Consider the following 14,661-nt stretch of genomic DNA (forward strand, 5'->3'; position numbering starts at 1 on the left):
CATATCCTCAATTATCACAAAATAATTGAATTTCATCACTATATATATATATATATATATATATATATATATATATATGTGAAATTAATGAGTCTTTTCTTGATAAAATATCTGCTTTTAAACGTGGCCTAATTGTGATCGTGGTTTGTGAGCTCCCCGCTATGCAAAGTCAAATATTATTCTATTTTCTTGGTATAAAAGTTAGGTTTTTTTTTCATCTAGTTCATCATTTGTGAATCAAAAAGTTCCGTGCATATAAAAAATAAATATAAGTAATTAGTCAAACTCCAAATTAAGTGAATTAGTGTCATGTTAATCAACGTTGATTTGTCCCTTTTAAAAAAATGGTTACATTAGTGGAAGCTAATTAAATAGCCAAAATCACTTTCCAAATGGCGACGGGCGAGTGCTCTATCTTTGACTTATCAAGACCACCATTATTTTTCTGAGTTCCGATAATAATGGCATCCATAATTTCTCAGTTTCATTAATATGCTTTCAACTAAACCCTAATATATAACATCCGACTAATTAATTAAAAAAATTGATTAATTTGTACCAAAATGAGATAACCGGTAGTATTTTTTTTTTATTTTTTTTAATGTAAGTATTTTCTTTCATTATGTCATAAATATATATTTTCAAATAATCTTGAAAAACAGTTTATGGCCTCTTATTGTTGAAAGCTGATTCACAACCATTTCTAATCTAATTATCCTAATCAAACTAGCTCTAGGTTTCAAAAATAACCTCTTCCGCGTATATTTTGAACCATTTTTAACTGAACATTCATTGTCTAGAACCTATAGTTTTTTATTTTTATTTTTTATTTTTTATTTTTTATTTTTTTTGAACCTATAGTTGTACGTACATCAAGCCAAGCATCATATTTTCTTCATCAAATTGACCAAACGACTGGAAATGCCTTACAAGTTACAACTTCGATGTGTGATGGAAATTCACAACAAAATAAAAGCATTTGATTAGATATATCATATATATATATATATATATATATATATATATATATATTTGTTTAAAAGTGTCAAAGAATAATGGGCCCGTATCAGCCCATATAACCTACTTTTTATAATGTCAAAACCGAAAGCATACGAAAATATTCCATTTTCCATTTTCGACAAAGATATCATTCTTTTTCTTATCTGAATAAAATGTGGTTTTCTTGGAGATTAAATTCGAGAAAAAGAGTAGTTTAAAAACATTCCAGTGAACATGATGCTATCTTTCATGTCTTTTATAAGCAAGAAATATAATTAACTACTTAATCAATTAATTAATTATGTTGTATCGAATTTAAATTGGATTGCGAGGATCTTTGCCTCACTCCCTCTCTGGTTTTGTAAGGAAATAATTAATTTAGTAACCCGACAAACATTTGTACGCATTACAAAATATTCATTATATCTTACGAAGAATATAACAATTCGACTTTTGACTCTTCCACTGCCACGGATAGGTAATAGGTTCTGTTATAAGTTTATACTTTATAGTAATAACGTAAGAAGAAAGATATTTCCACATGCTTGTTTTCAAGACACCTCATGTAATCGTTTAAAGTCCAAACCACAAATGATTGTGCTGGTATACATTTGCTCGTTTATACTATCATTTATCTAAATATTTTTTCAAATACAACTATAAATTTATTAAGATATATGATAACTGACCTAATTTTAGGTGTTTGGATGAGATTTAAAGAAAAACATATACACAGTGTAAAGAAAAACAAAGAAGGTGCATGAAGTTTCTTTCTTTTTGAAGGTGTAGCTCCTTTCTGGCCATTTAACCAATCCACTTTATTTTTTTGGTGCAAACCAATCCATTCTAAATTCCAATCAATAATGGGTTAACATATGAAATATCTGATGGGCCAAATTTGTGGGCCTGTTTAAGGGTAGTAGTATAGTGATCCGTATTGTCATAATAACTGTTTCGTGTAACGAGTAATGTAGCAATGCTTTTGAAAGCTAAGTTAGTAAGTTTATCGTCATAAAGACTAGCTACATTCCTAAAATTATTAACTGAATAACAAAAGATTTTTCATAACAATTTAAATCTTAAAAGTCAAAATCACAAACCAATAACACCCCCTAAAAATGTATCATATAATTCATTGATTGGTTTTTTGACGTGCCCCACTTATTTCCAACAAAAAGAAAAATTGTCTTAATGTTAGTATATACTTAATAATTGAATTAACATCGACATTGTCATCATGATTCAACACCTAATTGAATTCAAAGTTTAGCCGTTGCCTAGAGCTTTCACAATGTATTATTTGAAGTTTTGGATATAAGTAGTAAAATAAAATCTTACTCTCGTACCCATGATAATCGAATGGCATTGAAGTAAGTTATGTTGGAGTCAAGTTCTTTAAATTTCAACGTCAAAACACTTTAAGGCGAAATTGCTATTTATAGACAACAAAGAGAGAGAGACAAACACTCCCTCCCCATTTATGTATGTATCAAACTGAAAAGCTAATAGGCTGATTCCCAAATAGGGAGCTTGAGCTTCCTCGGAAGCTTCTAGGTGGACCAGAGGGTTTGGCTCTCCCTACTCCCTAGCCACCACCAACCAAGAAAGTTAATGTTCACTTGATGCGCTTAATCGAATAAACCAATGTAGTAAGCCAGCGGGGTTAAACCGGCAAGTCATGGAACAGCGGAAGGGCTCGATTCTTTTTCGAGCCTGCCAAAATGTTTTATCTTACTATTGGCTACCTCTCTCTACTCTCTAGGGTTTTTTCCATTAATATCCGTTTTCATATTTGCTCTCCGATGAATCTTATTGTGGATTCAGTTTATTTGTGTTTGTTTATGCAATCCCAAAGATTTACATAATACCTAAAAGTTAATTGGTATTGTCTGTAAGAAACTGTAAAGAATAAAGTTGATATATTAGGTGTTAATGTGCAAAATAGCTCAAATTCTCTTTGTCAAAGTTGTTGATGACCAATAGGGATTTTTCAACTAAATCATATGAAGTGGTCCAATTGGATTTACCAAATGTAAGAAACTTTTACTATAAGTGTTTCTGTAATGTGAATGCTTATCTCTCAAAAAACAAAATAACTTATGCAGTAATAATAATAACTAGAGTACAAGATGTGACTAGAAACTTTGAATTTAACGGACACGATTACATTCAATATTTTGACGTTGAGAAACTCAAATGATTCCTAAACGCAAGTTTCAAATCGCTAAAACCAAAGTTTGAACACGCAACGATAACTCTCTCTCCCGCGTGACTTTTATTAATCCAAGTAGCGTCTGCGTTTGGCAAAGTCCTCCACTTACAAAGCTTTCCTCCATCAATCTCCGCCGCCACTATATCTCCGCCGTTCTCCGCCGCATCGTGTATATAAACCATATCTCCCACCGCGTTAAACGCTATCGAGGTTAACGGCCAATCAGAATCAGTTCCTCTGAGCTTATCCAAACACGTCTTAGGCATAGATCCAATCGATTCGAATTTCAAATTCATCGGCGATTCGTCGGAGACTATAACTTCCCATAGTTCGATTCCCGTCGGATTATCCTCGTCTCCGATGATCGCAGCCATGATTAGACGGTTACGGGCGAATCCGATGGAACGTGAGTATAAACTATACTCGCCGGGACAAAGATCGAGAAGCTTCGTCCACGATCTAGTTTCTGGATCGAAGCTACACGTAACGCCTGATCTCTTCTCCGTCAAGTACATCTTCTCCGAACTCGCCGCGATGGAAAGCCACGTGGCGGACGCGGATTCGTAGAGAAAATCCGGCAACGATTCGCATCTCTCCCACTCGCCGTCGCCGGATTCGACATCCAGCAACTCAACGGCGAATCTATCCTCCTCGAAATCGCACACGCCACCGGCAACGATCAGGTTCCGTCCAACGACGGCGACAATTGGATCGATCCTCCACACTCTCGGTGCTGCCACGTGTTGCCAAGTCAGATGAAACGCGTCGATTGAGAAAGAGAATCTCGCCGGAGATAAAGCGTAGAGCAACGCGGAGTGAGAAGATCGAGCAACGGAGACGTGTTCGACGGGAGATGATGATTCGTTTTTGATCTCGATCCATTCACCCGACTTCGGATCATAAGCCACCGCCATCGCCGGCATGGTGTACGGCGGAGAATTTCTCTGATTGTAAACGAACAACCACGGCATGGTTTTAAGGCGGCGGAGGGAGAAGAAGACGGCGCGGTTCCATGATTTGGAGACTTGGCAAGCGGAATCGAGGTCGAGGAGTGGTAAATGGGAGAGTATTGATTCGAGTATGTCTCCGTCAATGGAAACTTCTTCTCCTCCATTCTCCATTTTTTGGAACGACTTTTGGATAATGCAGAAGTGTAAAGGAGGGAAAAGTCTTTATATAGAGACGAGAATTAAAATCCACGGAATATTAATAAAGGCCATGTAATTTCTGATAATTATAAGCTAATTGATTACACAATCATTCATAAAAAAAGAAATACCAGGAAAAAAACTCCAAGATTATGAATCCCCTTAAGTTTAAACTCAAAGATTCTTTCACACTATGGACTGAAACTTGAGTAAAAAAAAAATTCATATAATATACACTAATAATACACACATAACATCAAACCGTGTATATATTATATCTTATCTAAACGACACGAGTTATCTTATTCTTATCTATCCACCAACTCAAATCATTAATGCACATTGACCAACGTACAGCTAGTTATGATGAATGAACTTTGTGTCATGGTACCAATGAATCATCGAGCAGAACGATGACCTTAGTTCATAGTGGAGCCAAATCTTGATAACCATAGCTAAGTTCATGCTCACAAGAAGTTCCAAATAATGGTAATCTGCGGATATTAGAAACAGTTTTAATGCTTGATGATTATGTAATGTAGATTTTCTTATGTTGGTTTTAATGTTAAGTATGTAATAATAATATATACTTGTTTCTGGGTCTCATCTTCTGTATCATATCCGAAGGAATAAATGCATTAAAAAGTACAACCTGAAGAACAAATGTCAAGCCTGGACCATTTGCAACCTCCCAAGGACCATATCCTAACTACTCTTACTGTATATCTGTGGCTCCAATTCTCTATTTAACGTACAGATAAGGAGATATCAATAATAATGAGCATAACACCACAAATGACTTGAGATATATATGCAAAAAAGACAAAAAAAAAAAAACAGGAAAAGAATATTTGATTAGACCAATAACCTACTCATAACCTACTACTACATGATAAGGCTTGAGAATTGAGATGTGCGATGAGATTTTCAACATAAACACCACTCTCTAAATCTTAATGTGAGAAAGGACATGTACTCCTGCAAGATTATAAGAAATTAAGAATTACCTGCAAATTTGTTGATGACAGTTCAAGATGATATGTGATCTATCCGTAAATTTTCTCACGTTCTAATCCGTTTATCTTAAGGGTATGCGTCAACATTTGATTGAAGGAATGCGTGATCTATAAGCATTTTCTTATGGGTTTTTAGTATGTTTACAACATTTACACCAAACAATTACAGTAACACTTTTGGCTCTATTTTAGTCTCTCCCTCAGCTTCCTAACTATCTTGTCAACGGGCAAAGTTCCCACTGGACCAACCGGATCTAGCGATTCATCATCGGAACACTCGTCATCAAAGTCATCGTCTATGTCACTATACTCTTCGGACCGGTCCTTGTCATCAACGTAATCCTCTGCTGCACCATCAGTATTTGACAAGACCATAGCTGTGTAACTGTGTTCTGCAGCCAGTGAAGTGCCTTCTAACTCTTCCACCTTCTTCAATAGATCGTCCGGACCAAGGTCAAGCTCTTCAAGAATCACCGCCTTGGACGATTCCAATGCTCGTTTCCAGAGCGAGATCATTTTGGGGCTTGAGATCGTTGAACTTGGATCAGACACAGTTTGTTCGTCACTGGGTTTGTCTGAAAAGAAAAGAACAGATAAAAGGTATATGAGAAGCATTTTTTGAGTATTATTAGCTTTGGACAGTGGTTGTTGTTATCTTCAGATAGTTAATTAGAGGTTTCTGAGTATGCAAGAGTTATAATACCTGAGGGATCAAGTTCGTTTGCTATGTTGGTTTCAGAAAGGCTTGGAATTAAAGGATTGTCTACAAACCGCGACTTCCAATCTCGTCCTCTCCACATGAGTATTTGCTCATCATCGAAAGACAGAAGCACACATGGAACTAACTCCTGCAAAAAGATAAGAAATGAAGAGAAAGCTTTTCAGATATATAGAGAAATGTTGGATGATGAAACCTTGAAACTGAATATGAACACCAAATGAGAGAGAGAACATGAATCCAAGTTTAATGTAGAAAAATACTCTGATAGGAACTTATTATAAGAAACCAGAGTGAAATTAATCAGCATGGAAAATGGAGAGTATTAAGAGGAACTTTTGTCTTCCTAACAAGCAACGCTCGAAGCAAATTAACTCTAGAACTTCTAAGCCAAGTGAAAAGGATTATCAGTAAAATGCTGCGAATTTCAAGATTTGAGATTGACCTCAGGTGATTGAAATGAAGATACAAAAAATAAAGAAACCTGGAGGATTCATAGACCTTAAGTTTAGCGCCTATTTTCTTATAATCACTTGGTTCAAGTCCTGGGCAGTCGACTTTCACCAAGGGACTCAGTTCAAAGGCATCCCTAACATCCTTGACTAGCGATACGTAGACTCCATTTTTAGCTGCAATGCAAAACCAAGACAATTATAGTAAGTAACGCCGAAACTAACAAAACACGAAAAAAAACAGAACTAAAGCAAAGATAAGATACACTTACACAACTTGCATATAGGCCTAAGAGACTTGCCCTTCACCCTGAACTCAAGAGCTTCCTCTTTGGTCAATCCTTCAGGAACTTCTTGAATGAGCTTTGGATAAACAGGAGCTGCTGGTTTCCACAACATCAACGGGTATTGCGGACGTGTGCGATAATTGTAATTTCTACCCCTGAAGAGGTACACCACACCTCCAACTCTGTGAATAATCTCTCCTCCTGTCTTTTCCTAGACAATAGCAAATGAAAGAGAGCAGAAAAAGAAAAAAACTGGAAGAGTCAACCATACTAATCCAACAGTTCGAAAGTAGATATCTTTTGTTACTCTCTCAAACCACAAAACATCTATCAAAAGAACCCTGTACAGGTTCTGATATTTCATTCAAGTCTCCTCTCTATCTCCACCTAAACAAAGTATCTAGTTCTATTAAAACCAAGAAACTAGTGGTTACTGAACAAACTACATCAAGAATCCAAACAAATACCTCAAGAACACGACACACGTTATCCATATCCACAGTAGGAACTCCTTTACATCGAACTTTACAAACACGTCGTCTCTTCCAATGCGAATGTATCAATTCCAACATATTATGTGTAAATCCATCTCTTCCTATAAACACACATTATCAAATCCAATAAGTGAAAATTCCAAACCAAAAACTCCTAAAAATTCAAAACGTGAAGACAACAACAACACTCACCTAAATTAACCTGACGATTATCATGCATATGAGGCTTAATCAACATTCCTTTCTCCCATTTCTTCAATGGCTCTCCTAAAATCTCTTCTCTATTCATTCCTTCCTTTGGATACCTCCCAAACGGCAACGGCCCAGGCATTTCCACATACTTAACCCCAGATTTTCCCGCCGGCGGTGGATTAAAGGAATCAAACAACGGAATCTTCTTCTTTGATTTCTTCAACGGTGCTTTCCCTGTCCACGGTCTCGGCATCGTCGGTGGCGCAAACGGCATAAACGCCGGTTCACGAATCCCAACCGGTTTAGCTTTCGGTGTCTCAGAGTAACTGAACTGAAACTCGAACGGCGCACCGGGAAGCTGGTACGAGACACCGGATTCGCCAATTACGATTGTGCGGTCGCCGTCTGAAGAGATAACTCCTTCCTTAACCGGTTTGTAGTATCTGGTTCGGTGATGCGGAAGCTTTAAAGCTGGATTTGATTGTGGTTTCTTCGTCTGTGTATCGGTTTGAATTTGATGATTAGTTTTCCGATTACGATTTCTAGTGGATGGTGCGTATTTGGGAATTGGTATCGGCGGAGCTGGCCGGAAAGTTCCTGATGATGAATCCGCCATTGGAGGTGTTGAAGGAAGTGAAGAGAAGAGATTAATGTCTCGTAGTGATGCTACAATCGCCATTGATACTGATTCAATGAAGAAGATGAGAGTTTTAGTAGTTTTCAAACTTTATCCTTTAGACGACATCGTTTTAATCATTACGGGCTTTATTTCTTAAATTGGGCCTAAGTCCAGGCCCATTATTCATGTGCTTGTAACCCTAATTTCATTGATATAAAAGCCATTGTTTCTCACTCTCAGCGTTTTTCTTCGAGCGAAACAAGAAAATGCAGATCTTCGTGAAAACCCTAACGGGGAAGACAATAACCCTAGAGGTTGAATCATCAGACACAATCGACAATGTGAAAGCGAAGATTCAAGACAAAGAAGGAATCCCACCGGATCAGCAACGGTTAATCTTCGCCGGAAAACAATTGGAAGATGGAAGAACACTCGCTGATTACAACATTCAGAAAGAGTCGACGCTTCATTTGGTGCTTCGTCTGAGAGGAGGTGCGAAGAAGAGGAAGAAGAAGACGTACACGAAACCTAAGAAGATTAAGCATAAGCATAAGAAAGTGAAGCTAGCGGTTTTGCAGTTTTACAAGGTTGATGGAAGTGGAAAAGTTCAGAGGTTGAGGAAAGAGTGTCCTTCTGTTAGCTGTGGTCCTGGAACTTTCATGGCGAGTCATTTTGATAGACATTATTGTGGGAAATGTGGAACTACTTACGTGTTCAAGAAGGCTGATGAAGAGTGATGATGATTGGGTTAGGTTATGTTTTTTTTTTCTATCTCTTTTTTACTTTGGAATTTTAATTCAGATATTTTGAGATGGTTTTGTTCTATTGAGGGATGGTTTTTATTATTCCATTAATACATTATATTATCTTTGATTAGAAATTTGCTCAATTTTTTTTTGTTTTATTATGCTTGGACTGATGTGGAAATGGTGAATTGTGGCTGTAGAATTAGGATGTTGTGTTGAACCAATGATTTGCTACATTGCTTTAGTTTTAGTATGGATTAGTGGAAGGCGAAATCTACCCCTTATGTCGATTCTGATCATATTGTTACACCATTAATGTCTTAAGTTTTGTTGTTGTCGGCTCTGGTAACTTGTTTGCTAAGATAGGTTTTAGATTCTCTCAGATATTGATAGCATGTGTGTTAGACCCTTAACATGTGTTGTCTTTGTAGTCTTATCTTGATTTCAAAGCTTCTCTTTTATGTTAACAGTGAGGTTTGACCAAGTATCGAACTTGTGTTTCTATGTTATGTAAAGTTTGAGTTTGTTTGAAACTAGAAATGAGAAGTATATGTGGAGAAGAAGACTGTTAAACCAAAAAGCCATACCTATGAACATGTTTTATGATATTTTAATCTAATCTCTTAAATGTTACCTTTGTGTGTGGGTTGCTAAAACGTGTGCTTTAATCAAAATGGGTCGAAACTTGTCCAGTCCAGGGTTGGGTCATTGCATTGGATTCCACCTACACAAATTTTTTTACCAATGGGTATGAAATTGAGTAAATATTATTATGTTTAGTCTTTTTCTTGTGGTTGAACACAAAATAGGAGATGAGAGTAAGTGAGACAGAGAGAGCAATAAAGAGAGGGACAGTAGAAATAACATGACATAGAGAAAGCACTGAAACTTGAAGAGAGGGAGAGAGAGAGAAGACTTTGGGCAAAATGGTCAAGAAACAGTTAGCAAAATGTGAGAGAGAAGGACAAAATCCTAAGATTCCGAGTTACTAAAAGTGATGAGTCTCCTAGAAACACCCGCACTAGTCTCAACTCACTGCACTTTCATTTTCAGTCTCACTTCAACCAAAACTCCAAAAGACTGTTGAGTTTTGTGAGAGAGATTCATTAAATCCCATTTAAAGAGACAACTACACATGAGACAAAGAGGCATTTCTTTCTCAACCTCACTTGTTTTTTTCTTTATAACTTGCAAACCAAACCACACCACATCACATCATTTGTTAACCCCACCTCTCTTCGATCCACTGTCTATCTTGTGCAACGTGGCTTTCCATTTTCACATGTTCATTTTTAACACTACTACTCTTTACCGTTGATTTTATGATTTTGTTATTCTATTGTTATCTCACAATAACTCATATTTATCTTGCACGGTTATGTATCAGAAAAACGATCGTGAAATGGTTTTGAAGGGAACTTATATGTTTTCTGTTTATAGGTTTATAAAATATGTTTTGCCAACAAAAGTGTCTCCTCTAATGGTAAACGTTCAAATGTTATGTATCATTTTCATATAAAAAATCTTATAATAATGCTTTTGTCTAACCGGAATCGGATCTTAATTAGAGAAAAGTCACGTGAATTGTCACTAGAACTTCATAATCAACAACATATTATAAATACACATAATGTATTTTTATTTTAGAGAGAAAATGTAGTTTGATATTAAGGAGTTAATTAGCTAGCTAGGAATTAATGTGATTAATAGAAAGAATGAGAATCATTTACTGCTTACAGCTCATCGAGACGAAAAAGATTCCAATTAATAGAAATGAGATAGAGACGCACATAAGTTGAATTGAGTTGTGCATTTTAGCATATAACCAAAGCATTACACATGAAAGTTATAATTATACATTTGCATTAATGATTAACCATACCTATCTCTCTATCTATATAAAAACATACACCCACACACACATATATCTCCTATCATTCATCGTACACACACACTCTCTCTCTCTCTATGACAAAACTCCCCAACATGACAACACTCAACCATCTGCTTGATCTGCCGGGGCAGATTTGCCATGTCCAATGTGGTTTTTGCACCACTATTTTACTGGTACACCTTAACTATTCTTCTCTTCCCATCTCTCTTCCTCTCTTTATATTTATGATCATGAATTTGATGAATATATATGTGTTGCAGGTGAGTGTACCCTTCACAAGCTTGTCAATGGTAGTGACTGTGAGATGTGGGCATTGCACAAGCCTTCTCTCTGTCAATTTGATGAAGGCTTCCTTTATTCCTCTCCATCTCCTTGCTTCTCTGTCCCATCTTGATGAGGTTACCATAATTAACATCCATACATAGAAAATAATATGCATCTTTATATGATCAATATATATATACTTCTCTTGATTATATATAAATATGTGCGCAGACGGGGAAAGAGGAGGTTGCAGCTACGGATGCTGTGGAAGAAGAAGCATGGAAGGTGAATCAGGAGAAGGAGAACAGTCCAACGACTTTGGTTTCATCTTCAGACAATGAAGATGAAGATGTCTCTCGTGTTTACCAAGTTGTCAATAAACGTACGTTTGAGTATATTTTTTTGTTTACAATTTTGGTTTTGTGATTTCTCAGCTTATTTGATTAGTCTAATTAATGTGTTTGAGTTTGTATACAGCTCCTGAGAAACGACAAAGAGCTCCTTCAGCTTACAATTGCTTCATCAAGTAAGAAATCAATCCAACACACTATCTTCATATATAGTTTCATTTCTACGCTTATCTTACAACTTTTAACAAGCTTTTGGAGTTAATTGGTTTCCTTTTTGTGGGGATGGCTTGGAGCAGGGAAGAGATCAGGAGGTTAAAGGCTCAGAATCCAAGCATGGCTCACAAGGAAGCTTTCAGCTTAGCTGCCAAAAATGTACTTAGAGCTTAATTTTGAAGAAGAAAACCCCTAATTTAGTTTTCATCTCTTAGTCAGCTTAATTGAGAGATCTAGTAAGCTAATAACATTTTGTGATTTCAATTTGTTTGATTTGGGGATGGTGAAGTGGGCCCATTTTCCTCCAGTTCACAACAAGAGAGCTGCTTCAGATCAATGTTTTTGTGAGGAAGATAACAATGCAATTCTACCATGCAATGCTTTTGAGGTAATTTCAGTAACTAATATTAATTTAAGCTTTATCCTTAGTGATATAGCTTGCTTCAAGATCGATTATCATATAGTACTTCACAAGTTAACTCCACAAAAAAGTGTCATATTCAAAGCAAACCAAATAAGCATTAATCCATTTAGCATCACTATCGGTAAAAATTTCAGAACCCTAGCTAGAGTAATTATTTACTGATTATTAGAGTGAAAGCAAGGAGAGGGGTAAGTGAGAATCATTGATCCTCAACTACTACAATGTGTGAAATTTATGACGTAAACCCTTATATAGTATTGAAGCTTACACTGCACACAGTTTACTTTTATAGAAACCCATTCAACTAATTAAAGCATTCAAGCTGAATGTGTATATTTTTCAATTAATATTGTTGAAATGTTTGGGATGCAGGACCATGAAGAAAGCAATAATGGGTTCCGAGAGAGAAAGGCTCAGAGGCATTCCATTTGGGGAAAATCTCCATTTGAGTATAACAATTTGGGATATGAAATTTTAACAAAAAAATAATAATGGCATATGACATGTGATGGTGACTCTTTTCTTCTAGGGTTTGATTATGTTGCTTTAGGGTTTCTGTTGTTGGAGAGAGATAGAGGGAAGAAGAATCTAAGACGTACGTAGGATTTGTGTGTTCGAGAAGAGTCTTGGGAATGAGCGAGTATGTTCAGTAGTTTAGTAGTACTTCTCAACTTTGAACTTAATTTGAAGAGACATTGACTCTATACCAAATCCTACTTTTGCATTCATGACTACTCTTATTCCATGAATGTTTTAACATTCCACGAAACAGTACTTTAGTAAGCAGAATCTTTGTTAAGCTATCATAAATTCATAATAAAGATCCTTCTTGATGACTTCGCTTAATGCTTTTGTACGTACGATAAAGAAAAACAAACGCATTAGTAATCTATATATATTAATGTTTTTGAGATTTACATTTGACCGTTCTTAGTTACTTAGTTACTATGAAGTAAAATATAGAACCATCAATATTCACGAAACAAAAAGGTTAAAAGAAATTAATTTTCATCATAATTAACTATATATGTAGCTTGAAACATGCCCTTTTTCTTTCAACTAAAAAAAACAGACCAATTCCGATTTGTAAATGCATGAACAAATCTTGGTATAGAGTTGGATCGACCGGAATCCTTTAAACATATCATTAATTTTTGCCAGTGCCGGTCCGAGCATTTGTGAGGCCCTACACGAAAAATAAAATAATGCCCAATATATTTATAAGTTTTAGGGCTAAATTTTTTTTTGACCTATTTTTAGTAAATTATACAAAAATAATGATATTTTGAATATTATTACATTCAAATTTAATTGTTTGGGCCCTATTTTATTTATTTTTTTCGAAAAAAACTTTAGTTTTTACTAAATATTTTCATTTTATGGGCCTTTTTACCAAAAAAAAAAAAAAAAAAACCTTAAAAAAAAAAAAAAATTTGTGGTGCCCCAAGCCACCGCTTGGGTGGCCTGTCCTGCGGGCCGGCTCTGATTTTTGCAATAATAAACTGCCGGTGGATCTGCATGAACATAAAGAAACCATAGTTAAACTTAAACCTGAACCGATTCACATAACAAACTCGTTAATCTTTTGTCACGGCGAGGGGAATAATAATAAGAAGAAAAAAATCATACTAAGAGATTGACATTGCAGTTTAGATATTGTCATAACTTGTTATTATTATTATTATTTTTTTTTTTTGCTAAGAATGTAAATATTTCATAAAATGAAAAATGTTTAGGTTTACAATCGATGATTATAATCCTAGAAAATGGTTCCATGGCAAAAAATATAAAAACATGGAAGCATAAGTTAGTAACCACGGTTTTCGGTCCATCCACTCAACCATAGCGAAAGAGCTATGAGAGTTAAATGAAGCGATGACGATTTTGTTGTTCTTCCTAGAAGAATTGCAAAAGGAGAAGGGCGACTGCAAATTGTGACCGCCGAGTTGCAGAAGACACATAGCTCTAGAAGCCTTTCAAAGGAGGCCCGAGACCGAGATGTCAACGGAAAAGAACTCCAAACCCTGCCACACATTCTCTCCTCGCAAAATGCAGAAGCGATTCTTTGATCAAGTCCATGAGCTTTCTTTGGACGGAACCTCACACGCCACATTATGCCAACAGTGTGTGCTCCCTCTACCAAGTTCACCCGAAGTCGGCTAGCGCAGAGCAATAATAAAAACAGTTCACCACCACACCAAAGGCCATTAGCCTTACTAGCTCCTCTATAGCACAATCTTAACGCAAGCAAGAGGCGGACACTCAAAGCATAGCAAACTTCTACCAAAAGGCAAAAACAAAAGCAAGCCACAACAAAACCAGGCCTTGAACCAAACCAAAAGTCTTGGTATACATGTAACGTCCTCAATTGGCGATGAAAGCTAGTACCACCGGTAACTAAAACATCAACAAATCAAACACTACTGCAGCCAGAAGAATGATCAAAAGAGCATCCGAAAAGACAAAACAACTTGACCTGCCACGAGGAAGCACTCTCCTAATAATCCTGCCAATGTCCACGAGCAGAAGATGCCAACAGAGAAATGCTTCTTCCAAACGTCAAGGCTTGTCGAGACAGAAAACTCAAAGCAGAATCAAACAACAGCCAAGTCCTGAACCCTAAGCGAAGGAGA

The 14,661-nt window shown here is 36.2% G+C and overlaps 4 protein-coding genes across 5 annotated transcripts; 2 read left to right on the top strand and 2 right to left on the bottom strand.

Annotated features, from left to right (window-relative positions):
* Positions 1 to 3,030: 3,030 nt before the first annotated feature.
* LOC9329345 (F-box/kelch-repeat protein At1g23390) lies at positions 3,031 to 4,486 on the bottom strand. Its single transcript, XM_002893238.2, has one exon. The coding sequence runs from the start codon at positions 4,330 to 4,332 to the stop codon at positions 3,169 to 3,171; it is 1,164 nt and encodes a 387-aa protein (XP_002893284.1). The 5' UTR covers positions 4,333 to 4,486; the 3' UTR covers positions 3,031 to 3,168.
* Positions 4,487 to 5,436: 950 nt separating this feature from the next.
* Positions 5,437 to 9,363, bottom strand: LOC9329346 (CRS2-associated factor 2, chloroplastic). Its single transcript, XM_002893239.2, has 6 exons — positions 7,519 to 9,363; positions 7,300 to 7,427; positions 6,818 to 7,043; positions 6,595 to 6,722; positions 6,079 to 6,223; positions 5,437 to 5,950 (listed from the first exon to the last, which is right to left on the bottom strand). The coding sequence occupies exons 1-6, from the start codon at positions 8,195 to 8,197 to the stop codon at positions 5,559 to 5,561; spliced, it is 1,698 nt and encodes a 565-aa protein (XP_002893285.1). The 5' UTR covers positions 8,198 to 9,363; the 3' UTR covers positions 5,437 to 5,558.
* Positions 8,316 to 9,119, top strand: LOC9329347 (ubiquitin-40S ribosomal protein S27a-1). Its single transcript, XM_021013165.1, has one exon. The coding sequence runs from the start codon at positions 8,404 to 8,406 to the stop codon at positions 8,872 to 8,874; it is 471 nt and encodes a 156-aa protein (XP_020868824.1). The 5' UTR covers positions 8,316 to 8,403; the 3' UTR covers positions 8,875 to 9,119.
* Positions 9,364 to 10,395: 1,032 nt separating the features above from the next.
* On the top strand, positions 10,396 to 12,756 carry LOC9326643 (axial regulator YABBY 4). 2 transcript variants are annotated; one of them, XM_002890535.2, is made up of 7 exons: positions 10,402 to 10,950; positions 11,038 to 11,175; positions 11,273 to 11,423; positions 11,519 to 11,567; positions 11,688 to 11,763; positions 11,894 to 11,992; positions 12,401 to 12,756. In XM_002890535.2, exons 1-7 carry the CDS (start codon positions 10,852 to 10,854, stop codon positions 12,515 to 12,517), a joined length of 729 nt encoding a protein of 242 aa, XP_002890581.2. In that variant the 5' UTR covers positions 10,402 to 10,851; the 3' UTR covers positions 12,518 to 12,756. The 2 variants fall into 2 exon arrangements, with proteins under 2 accessions (XP_020869495.1, XP_002890581.2); XM_021013836.1 differs by lacking the exon at positions 12,401 to 12,756 and having other exon boundaries at positions 10,396 to 10,950; positions 11,894 to 12,373.
* Positions 12,757 to 14,661: the final 1,905 nt, after the last annotated feature.

This window comes from Arabidopsis lyrata, assembly GCF_000004255.2.
Source record: "Arabidopsis lyrata subsp. lyrata unplaced genomic scaffold ARALYscaffold_1, whole genome shotgun sequence".
Classification (NCBI taxonomy): Eukaryota; Viridiplantae; Streptophyta; class Magnoliopsida; order Brassicales; family Brassicaceae; genus Arabidopsis; species Arabidopsis lyrata.

Excerpts from the sequence above, each read along its gene's own strand:
- LOC9329345 (XM_002893238.2), bottom strand. The coding sequence starts at position 4,332 with ATGGAGAATGGAGGAGAAGAAGTTTCCATTGACGGAGACATACTCGAA.
- LOC9329346 (XM_002893239.2), bottom strand. The coding sequence starts at position 8,197 with ATGGCGATTGTAGCATCACTACGAGACATTAATCTCTTCTCTTCACTT. Across the intron at positions 7,428-7,518 it reads TAATCGTCAGGTTAATTTAG|GAAGAGATGGATTTACACAT; the intron begins GTGAGTGTTGTT and ends GTGTGTTTATAG. Across the intron at positions 6,723-6,817 it reads TAGGCCTATATGCAAGTTGT|CTAAAAATGGAGTCTACGTA; the intron begins GTAAGTGTATCT and ends TTTGCATTGCAG.
- LOC9329347 (XM_021013165.1), top strand. The coding sequence starts at position 8,404 with ATGCAGATCTTCGTGAAAACCCTAACGGGGAAGACAATAACCCTAGAG.
- LOC9326643 (XM_021013836.1), top strand. The coding sequence starts at position 10,852 with ATGACAAAACTCCCCAACATGACAACACTCAACCATCTGCTTGATCTG. Across the intron at positions 11,568-11,687 it reads GCTTACAATTGCTTCATCAA|GGAAGAGATCAGGAGGTTAA; the intron begins GTAAGAAATCAA and ends GGCTTGGAGCAG. Across the intron at positions 11,764-11,893 it reads TCAGCTTAGCTGCCAAAAAT|TGGGCCCATTTTCCTCCAGT; the intron begins GTACTTAGAGCT and ends GGGATGGTGAAG.